General features: G+C 40.6%; 1 protein-coding gene across 1 annotated transcript; it reads left to right on the top strand.

Moving 5' to 3' along the window:
- The first annotated feature begins 2,136 nt into the window (after positions 1-2,136).
- Positions 2,137-9,817, top strand: LOC130455886 (POU domain, class 3, transcription factor 3). Its single transcript, XM_056807918.1, has one exon. The coding sequence runs from the start codon at positions 2,655-2,657 to the stop codon at positions 4,029-4,031; it is 1,377 nt and encodes a 458-aa protein (XP_056663896.1). The 5' UTR covers positions 2,137-2,654; the 3' UTR covers positions 4,032-9,817.
- The last annotated feature ends 5,812 nt before the right edge of the window (positions 9,818-15,629 follow it).

Raw genomic sequence — 15,629 nt, forward strand, 5'->3', positions numbered from 1 at the left:
TAGTCAAAATCCAAGCTGCATGATGGCATGGAAATGACTGTGGGCTCTTAAGAGCTGTGTTGGTTAAATGCAAGTTCTGAAAAGTAAGAAGTAAAAACAAAACAAAACAAACAAACAAAACAGCTGAAAAACTTTGTGTCCAAATTCACGAAGGAGAAAATATTTCTGAGGGCCAGCCAAGCTGGTATTTAGGAAGGCTCACTCATCCTCAGAAAACTGGCCTCGCAGTAATGATTTGTTCAAACATACCAACTCACTAAGCCATAAGAAGTCATATAGAATATGCTTCAATAAGGAAGAACTTACTTTTTTTTTCTTTCCATTTTTGTCTTTGCCTGGAGGTAGGTAAGAGGCAAAATGTATTGGCTGTTAAGCCTAGAGTCAGAAAGACCTGAGTTCAAATGTTATCTCAAACACTTATTAGCTGTGTGACCTTGGGGGACTTAGTTAACCTATCTGCCTCAGATACCTCAACTGTAAGATAAGGATAACAGCATCGCCTACTTCCCAGAGTTGTTTTGAGGATAAATGCGTAGCACAGTGCCTGGTCCATTAAAGTCACTATATAAATGCTTATTTCCTTTCCTCTCTTTCTGTGTATCCCCAGTGCCTAACCCAGTGCCTGGCATAGAGTAGCACTTAAATCCTTGCTGATTGTCAGTAGAGAGAGAAGGAGTGAAAGACAAGCTAAACTACAAGGAGATGTATGACTTCATCCAAGAAATTCAAGCACCCTAGATCTGGGGTTTCAATGCAGAAGAGGTACAGAATATTCTGAGGAAGAATAAATGTTCCAAATCTCAATGGCTGTTCCTCTTGTGCTTCTCTTCCCCCCCAAAACAATGCTTTGTTCTTTATGTTAGTGTTCCTTTCCCTTCTACACAAAGGAAGGCTAAGCTTGAAGTGGTAAAGGAACAAAGTAAAGGGCTGCAATTTTCTAAGCTCTGCAAAAGGATAGGACTATTTTAGAGAGCATAAATGATAAGTACTTATAGTACTGTGGTTCAGAATATATTGGAGGCAGAAACTATAAGACTAGATCTTAGGATGATTTTTAATGTTCCAAATTCTAAACACCATCATGGAAGAGTCCATATATAAATATTGGGACATTAATCCCAAAGGCTAATTATATAATGTAAAAATTAAAAGATAGCTTTCTAAATGAAGTTTAAGAGTATCTTGACTTAATAATTTGGGGGTCAGGGAGCAGATTATGTTCTATCAAATCTAATCATTTCTCTTCATGAAGAATAAAATAAAGAGAATGTCTAGTCCAGTTTATCAATTGGACTCAATTAGAAGCACAAACAAGTTTTCTATGACTATTGGGCCTATTCTTTCCCCTGGTGTTTTGGTTCTCCTGTTAGCTTCAGCTTGCTCTCAATTTTAGGTCAGCTTGCCTTGCCTTTTCTTGGTCCAGGTTGCTCCTTTTCATTGGCTAAAATCTTCCTCTGGTTGTATTCAGATTATTTAGAAAGATGGCAGAAAGAATGTCCTGTTTGGGAATAAACACAACAACTAACATAGTCTGAAAACTGACTGGCTACAACTATGAAATGTTCTTTCTAAAATATCTCAAATGTTCAACAAAAAAAAAAGTGAGCAGCTGATGGGCCCAATGGTCAGGAGAGAATTTAAATTTGGGAGTGAAAGGCCATGGCCAGCACCTTAACTTGGCAATCTTCTGCCTCTTACTGCAGCACAATATAAAAAAATATTAAAAGATTTAGAAAAAGAATAACTTCAGTTCCTATCTGGTGTGGTCAGTTATCTTAAAGCCATAAAGCACATACCTATGTACTCATAAGTGTCAAATCTCAAGAAGCTATTGAAGTCTAAAAATAGATACGCAGAGCACCAACATTTATTTAAAATAAGGTAAAAATATTCTTATTCTGTTCTTGGACGGTGGGAAAGGGAAGAATTGGCAAGCTAGAGAGCTCAATGTTGGCTCGCCTAATTAAAATATAAAAGCTAACTTGCCTTGTGATCACTGGCTTTCGCCCTTGAACACAGAAATGAGATCACAGATTTTCACGAAGTCAAGGAGCGGCTGAGACTGCCGCTGCTGCTACTGCTGCTGCTGCTGCTGCTGCTGCTGTTGCTGTCTCTATCTCTATCTTGCTCGAGCCTGAGTCCTGCATTACATCACTGGTGGCCAGCTCCCGCTGGGGTGGGAAGAGGAAGCTTCAAAGAGCGATTCCTAGACTGATTAGGATAAAGAAGGAAGAAGAAAAAGCCGGAGCAGGTTCGCGAAACTGGGGTGGGTGTGCCAGAGCAGAAAATATCTGGGCAGCCCCATCCTCTGAGCTACTGGAGCTCTTCTTCCTCCTCCCGCCCTCCAAAGCCCCCAAACAAAACCAAAACAACCTCTAACAACCCGAGTGAAAGAGATGCATTAGGAAGGAGGGGTCACGAAAGGAAAAGGGGGGACGGCGAAGAGAGAGGTAGAGATCTCCTCCCTCCCCCCACCCCTTCCCATCAGTACATCCACAGAAAGGAGACAGCAGCCAAAGGGTGCGATTTTTTTAAAGGTGGGAAAGAATCTCTTCTGTACCAAGGAAGCGCATTAGCTGGCGGTGGTGCTGAAGGAATCAAGAGAAGGGGGAGGAAGGCTCTCTCACCTTCCCCCCAGATGAGAAGATCATGCCATGGAAGAATTGGCGACGACGGCCAGCATCAGAGGCGGCAACCCGAGGCTAGGAAGCAGCAGCAGCAGCAGCAGCAGCAGTAGCAGTAGCAGTAGCAGAAACAGTCCTGCAGCAGGGGCGTCGGCGGCGGCAGCGGCAGCGGCAGCGACAGCGACAGCAGCAGTAAAGGGGAAAGGAGGAGATGGGGAAGGAGGAGGCGGAGGAGGAAAAAGAGAGGGAGAAGGGGCAGCAGCAGCTGTGAACTCCCAGGATGAGGATTACGAGTGCAAGATCTGCTACAACTATTTTGACTTGGACCGGCGGGCCCCCAAGCTGCTCGAATGCCTGCACACCTTCTGCCAGGAGTGCCTCAGCCAGCTGCAAATCCGTGGGGCTGCCCAGCAAGAGCGCGAGCAACAGCAGCGGCCGCCCCCGGCCCCTCCGCCCTGGAGACCCGGGCCAGCGGCGGCTGCAGAAGCAGGGGCTGGGCCCGCCAGCCCTAGTCCTGGCTCTTCGGGCCTCGGGGGCATTGCCTGTCCAGTGTGCCGCCACCGCACGGCCCTGCCCGACAGTCGCGTGCACAGCCTTCCAAACAATACTAAGTTCGCCGAGGCCTTTCCGCTCTACATACGCGCAGCGCAGGACCCGCTGCCTCAGGATAGTCTCCCACCGCTGCCGCTGCCCCTTCCCCCGCCTAGGCGCACCGGAGGCGCCCAACCGCACCACCCGGCTCTTGGCCACCCTCACGCCCACCACCATCCTCACCACCACGCCCACGCCCATTCCCACCTGCCCCCACCTCTCGGGCAGCGGGAGGAGCCGGCCGGCGGGGCAGCCGCAGCTCCAGCTCCAGCGCCCGTTGCTGCCCCGGCCCAGGCCCCTGTGCCCCTCGGCCGTGGCGGCCTTGGCTCCTCTGCCGGGCCCGCGGGAGGGGGAGGCTACGAAAGCTGCCAGAACTGCAAGCGGGCGGCGCTGACAGCGGGATGCGTGTGCGTGGTCTTCTCCTTCCTCTCCATGGTGGTGCTGCTCTTCACCGGCCTCATCTTCGTGAACCACTACGGCGGGGGCGGAGGCGGGGGCAGCGTGCCTGGGGCCTCCCCAGGCACCACAGGGGGCGGCTCGCCGTCGCCGTCGCCCGTGGGGCCCATCTGCCTCTCAGTGGCCAGCATCCTGGCCTTATTCTCTGTCGTTGTCACTTGGGTCATCTGTTGGCTCAAGTACCGGCCCGAAGGGGCGGCAGGGGGCTCGGCGGCAGTGGCCGCAGCTGGGGGCGGGGGCAGCAGCGGAGCTGGGGGAGGAGGAGGAGGAGGAGGCGGGGGCGGTGGCAGCGGCGGGGGCGGCGGTGTCCCTCGGGGCCGGGCTGCGGCCACTGCTGGTAGCCGGAGGAACAACACGTAACTAACCAGCTGCTAGCTTCTCCAACCCTGGAATAGTCCTTGGAGGGTCTGGAAACCCTTACCTATCCTTGCTAGCCGTCCCCCAAAGATTCTGGAGAAACTTGGTTTCCCACTTCCTCTTGTCACTGCCCTCACCTTTCCATCTCCTCTGAAGTACGATCACAGTCTGAGAGGTGGGCAATGCTGGCAGGCATACCCCCTCCCCTTTTTACTACCCCTTTGTGTTTGCCATTCTCTGCCCAACTGGTGTTATTTACATCACTTACTCCGAGTGCCCCTCTGCCTACAATCCTTTTGAATGAGAACCTGATAATAGAATGAAGAGCAGGATGGAAGAAATCCAGACTGCCTTTGGGAAAATCCTCCCTTAGACTGTGAATACCCCTAGTTCGTGCGAACTAGGGTCCCCTGCTTACCTCGTACTCACAGTCACTCACGTGCACGCACGAAGTCCTCCTCACTTCCCCTTTGGTTTCACAAGAGTTTGAAAGGAGGAAGGAAAGCGACGCCCTTCAGGGCCATCTTTCAAGCCTCTGTGACTATACGGGTGTCGAGGTGATGGTGCGGTGGTGGTGGTGGTGGATGGGCTCCAATCGAAAAGATTGAGGAAGTGAATGGGGCTAGGGGGCCAGGAAAAAACCCAGTGAGAGTCAGACCCCTCTGCTCCTCGACCTACCAGAATGTGAGCATGCTTACATAATGTGTGATTTATAAGGCACTGGGAAAAAAGGATGATGAGGTTTTAGCTGGGCCAGGTTAACTCCTCTGTACTTTCTCAGGGGCATGGGGACCAGGAGTTGTGACAGGGAAGGCGAGCAGTGTGCGTGCGCGCGCAGGATTGTGTCAGAAAGGCAATTTACGCACCTAGTGGCCACTCACTAAAAACGAAGTTTCCCTTGACAGTTCAGTCTCTCCTGGAGAACAGTGAGGTCCCTGAGGCAAGTGGTTAGTCTTGATGTTACTTATGTGGGCCCAAATTATTTCAGCTACGGGAAGTGGACTTAAGAAGCCTAAAGTGCTCCTTACACTGGAACACACATAGAATCTTATTTTTTGCTCCCAAACGGAACATAAAAATAAAACACATAAAAAGCAGAGTATGATTAGTGTTCCATACACAGCCCTCATCCACTTTTCCTATTTAACATTTTAGACAATTAATTTAGAGATGTTACTATGGAAGTTGCTTTGTGCATTGAGTTTCTCAAAACTGAGTTGATAAGTAATGAGATTCCTCTTCATCTAGCATATTCCTAACCTAACCAAACCAACATTTTGGGCAAAACCCCCACCCCCAGAAATTAAGTCAAAATTTTATACTGGGAAACAGACCCTGAGATTATAGTAATTAATTTCAATTACATAATAAAGGAAATTTGCAAGGTGCCAAAATTCAAATGGCACTATTTTCCATAACTATGACAATTTTCCCCTTAATTATTAAGATTCTGTATAAGTTCCTAAGCAAGAACAGTGTTTAGAAAATTGTTTATGTTTGACTGGTTGATATTTTTGTTGTAATTATTGATAAAACTTCATATGTGAAGAGAGATAATAGAACAAAAAGGTTTGCACATATTCCTGATTTTGTAACAACTTACTACAAATAATTGTTAGAGTATATGGGGGAGAGACTGATGTTCCTTGGAACTTGGATGTCCTTTTTTAAAACAAAAAAAAATGAAGGAACAATTAATCATTATAATGCATATTAAGTAGGAAAGATTATTTATTCCATGTTTCAGTATTTTGGAGTGAGATGAGTTTTAATGCTTAACAATAAGAAATTACAGATGGTAGTATGTTATTTCTTATGTATTTATGCAAGCTGTCTGCATGATATCCTGACCAATATTCTATTTACAGACCCTTGAACATTGATATTTATCATAAGGATGCAATAATATAAGTACTATGTAAGAGGGGCAAGACAGCAATTGAAGACACAGTACAAAGGTATTTGATAACACAGGATGTGTGCATTGTCCAGATTATCAACATCCTAAAATATGTATTTATACAAAGATTCGTTTTAATTGCTCAAAGTACTTTGTGTGGCACTTGTATACTCAAAAAAATCCACATCCATTTTCTAATCTAAGAGTTTATATGTTACTGAGAGGGGAACAATTCACAAATATTATTATAGTCATTTCATGGAATTTCCTTTAGGAAGAAAATAGAAAAAAATCAGTTTGGTTCTGTCAGAATTCTTGGACTGAAGTTCAGCTCACCCATCTACCATCCTTAAATCAGTATTTTGAATACAGTCATATGAGATTTGTTTATTTCTAGGTTCTTTGTTTCTCCTACATTCTTACATGGAAGCCTACATTTCATAGCATTTTTTTTTGCATTTTTCATACATAAAATTATGTGACAACACCTCTGTATTTATTTACATTTTGTTCCTTTATTTATTTATACATGTACCACTATTGCTTAAATTATGGGTGTATTTATATCTGTTTATTTATTCATGTTCATCTATATCTGAATTTACTTTTATGTAGCACTACACATATGTAAGAACATATGTGTATGTAAACACACTGGAAAAGTTTATACTAGTTATCCCACTTCCTTAAACCAACAACCTGGCAGGCTTTACAAAAGCTATTCTGAGACTGACCTCCTGGTTCTTCATTGGAACCTACTGCATCTCATCAACGTTGACTCATGACATACAGAAGGTGGGCTAATGAAGCTAAAAAAGGTTACTTCAAATATGTTAGATATATATGTTCCAAGGAACCTTTAAAAATGACTTTACCCAAGTCTAGTAATATTTGGCTTCTTTCATGAACTAACCAGGACTCATACATTTCATGTTCATGGGAAATTTTAGTTCAAATCTTTGATAAGATCACAATGTCCAAATTCAATAGACTAGCACCCACCACATTTTAGAAGACACTGGTTCTAGCTGTCTTTGCTTGATTAATGAGATATTAATTTCCATTTACCCTCCAGTAGCAAGATGATGTGATGCGGAATATTCATTTTTACTTTCTGTTGGTTCTATGATACTTGGGGTGGGGGTCCTTCTGGGTCAGAAGAATGTTGTAGTATGTGCTGATCAACTATAGAGTCCTGTGAGGCCACCGTGGCTTAGATTGTTACTGAACTATCAATCACCAGTGACCCAGTGCCTATTACAGTGCCTTGCCTATAGTAGTGACTCAATAAACAGTTATTTAAGGAATGGTGTGGAGGATTCCTACTGAGTATGACTCGATTTTCTTTCTTTTGGAGAAAGAATATTCAGGAACCTTGTGGAATTCTGGATCCCTTTATAGTAATTGAGTCAGTGCTTCCAATAAAACCCTGGAAGCTATCTCAGAATCATCCCCTGAGAAGCCAGAAGTTCACTTGTGACTTTGGAAATGGCCAGGAATTGGAGGTTTCATGTTAGTAATGGCAGTGTGTACTCAGTCTAGATTTTGCCTGAACAAAAATCACCCAGCTATATTTAGCACACCATATAGGAAGTTGACATAACATATGGGAAAGAGCATTTGTCCAGATGTTAGGTCACTTAGATTTTTGTTCTAAAGCTGCCTCTATCTAACCTTGTGATGTTGAGTAAACAACTTACACACTCTCTGCCTCAATTTCCTCATTTTTAAAATGAAGAAAATAAGTACTAGCTTGTCCTTACCTCAGAAAGATGGTGAAGGTTTAAATATGAAAATAGCTGTGGAGAGCCCTTTGAGTTTTTGTTTTTGTTTTTTTAAAGAGAGGCACACATAAAAATCAAAGATATTGTTACTGCATTGCATAAAAGGACAGGAGCCACTATGAAGAAGGAGGACCTTTCCGTTTCTTTGTTTCAGTCAAAGAAATTATAGAAACAACTTCAGCTCCATTTCTAAGCACTACAGGACTTAAAGACACCTCAAGTTAATATAGCATTGTTTAGTTGTTGCTCTGTTATGCATATTTCTGAACATACTCTTAACATTTGTCATTAGAAGTTTCGTTAGATTTCACCCATCAATCACTGCCCTTTCCACTTCCTTATCTAATGATGAAGTCACTTGCTTTACACTTAATTCCTTTGTTCATGGAAAGAAGGATTTAGGGTTTGGAAGGTACTTTATTTACAGATCAATTTGCATGAACAAATGCATCTAATACTTGTTCCTATTTATATCCTTTATGTCATTTCACTTTCTCAATGTATATTTACATTTCAAATTTCCTGTATCATCTAGAGACAGTTCAATTCATATCATTTGACAGAGCAATATATCCTCTGCTGACTGTGCATTAATAGTTCTTCTTTGAAACCAAGAATTTTTTAAAATTTGTTTTTTAGGATGTATATTTTGTTTCCAAGAGATACATGTAGAGAAGTCATGCTAAAACCGATTTTAGATTGGGACCTAAATATGTTGGAGTAAATACTTGTACATTTTTCTGATGTTGTATTAATGAATCATTTTCTTCTGTCTAAGCAACATGAATATATAAAGATCACATTGCTCGATCACAGAGATGCTTGAATATGAACCATTTCCTGCTCATTATTACTACTTTGACCCAAAGAGAAACTCTTTTATTTGTGTCCAACTCTTCTTGACAGAGGTCCATGGAGTTTTGTTGGCAAAATACTGGAGTAGTTTGCTATTTCCTTCCCCAGCTCATTTTACAGATGAGGAAACTGAGACAAACAGAAGTTAAGTGACTTGCCAAGGTCTCACAGTAAGTTTCTGAGGCAAGTAGAAAACATTCTTCTTGCTTCATCATTTACACAAATTCCAACTGTTCTATTCCATGAAATTTACAAGAAAGCTTCCAAATGGAAAAAAAAATAGGCAACAGTTGTGCTCCCCCCAGAAAAAAAGGGAAAAAAACCTCTTTGGCTTCAGCAACTATAAATTCACAAATTTCATTCAAAGCATGTGTGCTTTCAACTTAGAAAGTGTGCCTTTCTATATTGCAGGCACTGCAAAGTAAACAGGAATGATGGGAGTGAGGAGAGAAGTGGAAAGGGAAGAGAGAGAGGACCCCTAAATCAGGAAGGAAATCTATAAAAGAAGCTATTCCTAAATGAGAGCTTCAGAACCCAATGATTTAGAAATCTAAGGGCTAGGGAGAGAACCCACCCCAACACCCTCTGTCCTGGGTTCCTGGGGATCCTTCACATGGGAAAAGAGCTGACTCACCAATCAGCCCTGAGCCTCTCACAGTAGATAGAGAAGCATCAAACTAGGTTGTAAAATGTTATTTTCCCCTAGACTCATAGAAGTTAAATTGGTTAGAACCCAGTCTAGGGAAGCCAAAGACTTTTTGCTTCTGGCTCAAATGAATATTTGCCATTTTGTGTGAACAATAAATAACTTAGTTTATATTCACAAACATAAATATATATTTTTAAATGATGTTGAACAAAATTTAAGTGATGGAAGATCTAGAGATATGATAATATCTAGATTATATGAAGGCTTGGAGTCCTTGAGCCATACTACCCATTACCACAAAGACCAAGGCAAAGTTCTACAGGGGAAATGAAGCATTTGTGTACTTCTAGTTTTATTGAACTTATAGAAAACTGCTGTCTTTAAAGTTAGTTTTAAACATTTTTCAAACGGAAGGTTCACTCCTTTTCATTCAGTGGTGACCCCTGGAGTGTCTCCCAATTCTTATAGACCAGGTTTCTTAAGAAACTGATTGAGGCATGATAGCGAGAACTTGGATTTATTTGGTTTGCTTTGTTTTAATTGGCAGAGTATGACAAAATGAAGATCTAATGTATCAATAGTATTAAAAATTTGACCACACATTACAAAAAGAAGGCATTGATTTTGTCTCTTAATTAAAGCACTACACACTATTTGTGAGAAATAGATTTAAATGGAATGGATTTTGAGAAATGGTTACTTGGGTATTTTAGTCTTACCTAATGTTTTGTCAGATTAGCATGGATACTTCTCTATTTATGGTTACAGTGAAAGAGTTCTGAATTTGGAGTCAGGGGACCTAGATTCAAATCACCCCCCTTGCAATTTTATATCTATGAAAAGTCTTAAAAAAACAAACAAACCTTACTTTCTGCTTCAGTAACAACTTTAAGACAGAAGGTCAAGGGTTGGTAGTGGAGATTAAGTGACTTGCCCAGGGTCACACAGCTAGGAAGTGTCTGGGGTCAGATTTGAACCCAGATCTTCTTGACTTCAGACCTAGTGATCTCTCTATTGTGTCATCTAGCAATCCCCAGAATCCATGATTATTTTTTTTTATTAATTTACTGCTTACCTGATACCTGCCCAAATAAGAGGTTTGTAGATGCCTCATTTGTCCTTGTGATCAGACACTCAGTGATCTCACATTTCTCTTTATCCCTATGTCATAGGCAACTCCATAATATGCATGTGTTTGCATATATACATATACATTTCGTACATATGATTAGTAATGTACTTTTTAAATATGGTCTCCATGAAAGGTGTTAAATTCTTTTTTAAAAGTTCCCCCCTTATAACCGAGCCTTAGTAATTAATTACATGCTATTTGTTCTAGGTATAAATAGATTTTCACTGAGTCGTGCCTGCTGGAAATCCATGGAGGATTTCATTAGCATGGAAGTGAACACCCTTAATTGCTTTCTATTTTGATTCCTAAAGCTTTTACTATCTTCTTAATGAACTTAGAAAGAAGTGTGCCTTTCTAAATTGTAGGCATTGCAAAGTAAACAGGGACCTTGGGAGTAAGAAGAGGATGAGTGGAAGGGGAAGAGAGAGAGAGAGACTACAAACCCCTAAATCAGGAAGACAATCTATAAAAGAAGCTATTCCTAAATGAGGGCTTCCAGAACCAAATAACTTAGAAATCTAGGGGCTGGGGAGAGAACCCATCCCATACACCTTCTATACTGAGTTCCCCAGGGATCCTTCATGGGGTGGGGAGGGGGGGAAGAGATGGCTTAGCCCTGAGCCTCTCTCAGTACATAGAGAAGCATCAAACTAGGTTGTAAAAAAGTTTCCCTCTAGACTCATAGAAGTTAAATCAGAGGTTCTAACCTAGTGTAGAGTAGCCAGTGGTCCCAAGTGGTCAGAGAAAAAATAGTTTTAAAAAATTGTAGATGATCAAAATTTTAGTTAGAGATTAGTTCAAATAAAGATGTAGTTTCTTTCCTATCCAAGTTTATGAACCCCTGGAAATCTATTCATGAACCTCTTAGGAGTCCATGAACCCCAAATTAATACTCTTTAAATTGAACCTTAGAGATATTTTGGTCCAACTCTTTTATCAGTCAATCACTCAAAAACAATTTATCAAATTCACATTACATGCTAAACACTGGGGGCACAAAGACAAAATGAAACTATTTCTGCCTGCAAGGAGCTCACATTCTATGGGGAAAATAATCCATATCCATATATATATACATACATTTGTCAATTATGTAAATTATATATGTATACATATATTATAAGGGGTAAGGGAGTCACTAACATATGAAAGGAATCAAGAAAAGCCTCAAGTAGGAGGTGGTATTGATCTAAGTTTTGAAGGAATCTAGGAATTCTAAGACGAGAAGGAAGGAACTATAACCAGAAAAATGTAATGATTTCCATTGAATTAGTAAATTTTGAGTAGTAGCATTTGAATATAGTTTATCTGTCTGAGCTATCCACTACATCAGACTGCCTTTTTTTGAAAGGTATGGATATTTGCCTTACTCTGGAATGAATTTTTGCTTTATTCCTCTAAGAAGGAAGCAGAAAGAAGGATAAGATAGTGCCAGAAATTCAACTGGCAGACTGAAAAATCAGATCATAGTGAGGCTAGCAGTCCAGGCTGAAGATAAAATTAAATTTAAATTTAAAAGGGAGGATCAACAGAGACAGAAAAGAGAGCTGCAATCTAGATAATAATAATGTCAACATTTACATAGTGCTTTAAAATGAGCAAAATGCTTTAAATTATCTCATTTATTTTTGTACATTCTTAGAATCAATGCTGTGTACTGCTTTCAAGACAGAAAGACTGAAAGGGCTAGGCAATGGAAGTTAAATGACTTGCCCAGGGTGACACAGCTAGGAAATGTCTGAGGTCACATTTGAATCTCCTGTCTATACACCTGACTCTCAATCCCCTGAACCACCTAGTTACCATTTAAATTATGTTATTTCAAATGAAAAGGCACTTGTCATACTTCTAAGTTGTTTTTAACTCTAGATCTTATAAATCAGAAAAAGTGAAATAGCAACTAGAGACCCACTTTTGGATCTTGAAAGCCTGAGTCTGCCTCTAACAAATATTGTCTGGGTGATCCTAGTCAAGTCATTTAAAATCTCTGAGCTCTAAGCACCTAAAATTTTAAGTTGAAGACATTGTCTCATTGGTAGAGGAAATTTCTCACCCCAGAATTGCTTGTACCAATGAAAGTACAGTTCTAGACCCTATCTCCTGTCTTATAAATTCAGGTAACGTTTCCTTTGAATTTGAATCCTTTAAAGCTTAAGTCTTTGAGAGGGAAGTCTGATAATGCCTCTATGGGAAGCAGACTAGTTAACTTCAATCAAATTGAATGTGTCAGAATGGATCTACATTCTCTTTGTCCCTCATTTAGAACCTTCTGATAGTTATATTTGAAGGTAATTGTTTTTGTCATGAAGTTTAGTTACCAAGAGGATAGTCTTTCTTCTGTTATTATTAGATTTCTAGGGGAGCTTTTGCTGAACTGAAATGTGTTTTTAACTCTCCTATCTCTATAAATGATCGTAGTCAATGCTTTTGTTTTTATTTTCTCTCTTTTAAAAATAACAATGATGGGGGAGGGGGGGCAGCCGGGTAGCTCAGTGGATTGAGAGCCAGGCCTAGAGATGGAGGTCCTGGGTTTAAATCCAGCCTCAGACACTTCCCTGTGTGACCCTGGGTACTTAAATTACTTGACCCCCATAGCCTAGCCCTTACCACTTTTCTCCCTTGAAGCCAATACACAATATTGATTCCAAGATGGAAGGTAAGGGTTTAAAAAATAAAAATAACAATGATGGCAGAAACATGCTCACATATACTTATGGCAGCACATACAGAAATACATGTATATATACATATCAGATATGCATGGGTGTATATTAGAGAGAGAGGGAGAGAGGAAGAGACAGAGACAGAAAAAGTGATACTGATTAGAAAGTCTCCCTTTCTTTCCCCACCAAGAAATATAATCAAATGGATGACAGAAACTAGTTTATGTATGCTAGGTGCCCTCACAGTTCTAGTTGTAAAGGACCAGGAGAGACTGAGGCAATGTCTGAAGAATCAAATAATGTATAATCAATCAACACCATCAGCAAATTTGTCCTTTTCTATTTTAATCCCTGGGAAATCCAATACTTAGCCCTTCAAACCAAGCACTCACCCAGATTTACACAATTGTAGTCTATTTCTAATGATTTCACTTTCACACCAAAAGCAGAAGATATGTCTTCTGACATGTTTTGGTTAGACTTGCATTGAGCAAGCATTCTAAGGATTTGCCTTATTGAATTTCAATGTTGCTATTCTTCAAAATCAGCAGAAAAGAACAAATGACTCTTGATTCTCCACTCAGAAAGGCCAGGTACTTTGCTCATCCCTTGCCTACTACATCATTAGTGCATTTTGCAGCACTCTATCCATACTCCTCTCCTTTTAAGACTTACAATAATCACAATTCCTTTAAATACTTTGGATATGGCAAAGAAGTTTTGCTCCCCAATAGGTAGAAACAGATTGCTATATGCATGGTGGGCTCTGATAAACCCATGTTAATAGATTGATTCAAAGACAACTCTTGCTTAATACAGCCAAGATCTGATACTCCCCCATTTAGCTATCTACTCAATAAAGCAGTTAATTTTAAAGAAACAAGGATGTCATAGAAGCGCAAAGAATGAAAGAGATCTTAAAGATAACATTTACAGACAAAATAGAAAAATGAATGTGCCCAAAGAAAATTGAAGCCACATTTTCTAAAAACATGATGTGGGAGGAAATAAAAGGCAGTTTACAAGAGGGAAAGAGGGCAAGGTGCTCTTGAATTAGAAGCCTAAAACACTGCACAAGATGGCCTCAGTTAGGAAGTTCTGGATTTAAGTCTTGCCTCTGATACATATGGGCTGTGAGGAGAAGATAGAGGAACCTTGGAGTAGTGGCAAAAGAAGGCAAGGCAGGGAAACTCTTATTCTGTCTTAGCTTTAATTCAAGTATGACTAATTAAGAAACAAAGGGGGCCTGAATTCTGACATTTTGCTAAGATATTCTCCTTCTGTCTTTTGTACTCCTAGACACCAAGTTCCTATAACAGGGGCACTTCCAATTTTTCTAGACACTAAGTTTAGCTGGGGAAGGGAAGATCTAATCTGTATATTTTACGGATATTCTTCTTTGGCAAAGAGCAGTCTGTGGTCCTGTGTCTGGGTCCACAGACTCTTTTCTTAAATGGCAGAAATTTAGAAGTTTGGCAACCCAGAAAAATAAGTCACATCATCAGCCAGACCATAATCAAGAAGAGAGGCACACCTCAGTGACTGAATACCGTAAGGTTGAACAATAGAAGCATATAACTATATTTATTGGAAGGGATTGCCTCTGCTACACACTCCCCACTAATCACACACACACACACACACAAATTATCTGTGTGGAGGTAAATTTCACTTAAACTTTTAAGTAAGAATTTGTGGGCAAATTTTGAATTTTTCCCTTCTTTTCCTTCCCTCTCCAATGTGTGCCCATCCTCAGATATAAAATTGGCTTAAAAACAAATTGACATACTTGAGCAATTGGAAAAACATTAACTGCTCATGGGTAGGACGAGCCAACATAATAAAAATGACTATCCTGCCCAAACTTATTTATCTATTTAGTGCCATACCCATGGAACTCCCAAAAAATTTCTTTACTGATTTGGAAAAAAGCATAACAAAGTTCATTTGGAATAACAAAAGATCAAGGATATCCAGGGAAATAATGAAAAAAAAACACTAATGAGGGGGGCCTAGCAGTCCCAGACCTCAAACTATATTACAAAGCAGCAGTCATCAAAACAATTTGGTACTGGCTAAGAGACAGAAAGGAGGATCAGTGGAATAGACTGGGGGAAAGCGACCTCAGCCAGATAGTATACGATAAACCCAAAGATCCCAGGTCTTGGGACAAAAATTCACTATTTGATAAGAACTGCTGGGAAAATTGGAAGACAGTGTGGGAGAGATTAGGAACTGATCAACACCTCACACCCTACACCAAGATAAATTCAAAATGGGTGAAAGACTTAAACATAAAGAAGGAAACCATAAGTAAATTGGGTAAACACAGAATAGTATACATGTCAGACCTTTGGGAAGGGAAAGACTTTAAAACCAAGCAAGACATAGAGAGAATCACAAAATGTAAAATAAATAATTTCGACTACATCAAATTAAAAGGCTTTTGTACAAACAAAAGCAATGTAACTAAAATCAGAAGGAAAACAACAAGTTGGGAAAAAATCTTCATAAAAACCTCTGACAAAGGTTTAATTACTCAAATTTATAAAGAGCTAAATCAGTTGTACAAAGAATCAAGCCATTCCCCAATTGATAAATGGGCAAGGGACATGGAT

This window comes from Monodelphis domestica, chromosome 8 (assembly GCF_027887165.1).
Source record: "Monodelphis domestica isolate mMonDom1 chromosome 8, mMonDom1.pri, whole genome shotgun sequence".
Classification (NCBI taxonomy): domain Eukaryota; kingdom Metazoa; phylum Chordata; class Mammalia; order Didelphimorphia; family Didelphidae; genus Monodelphis; species Monodelphis domestica.

Excerpts from the sequence above, each read along its gene's own strand:
- LOC130455886 (XM_056807918.1), top strand. The coding sequence starts at position 2,655 with ATGGAAGAATTGGCGACGACGGCCAGCATCAGAGGCGGCAACCCGAGG.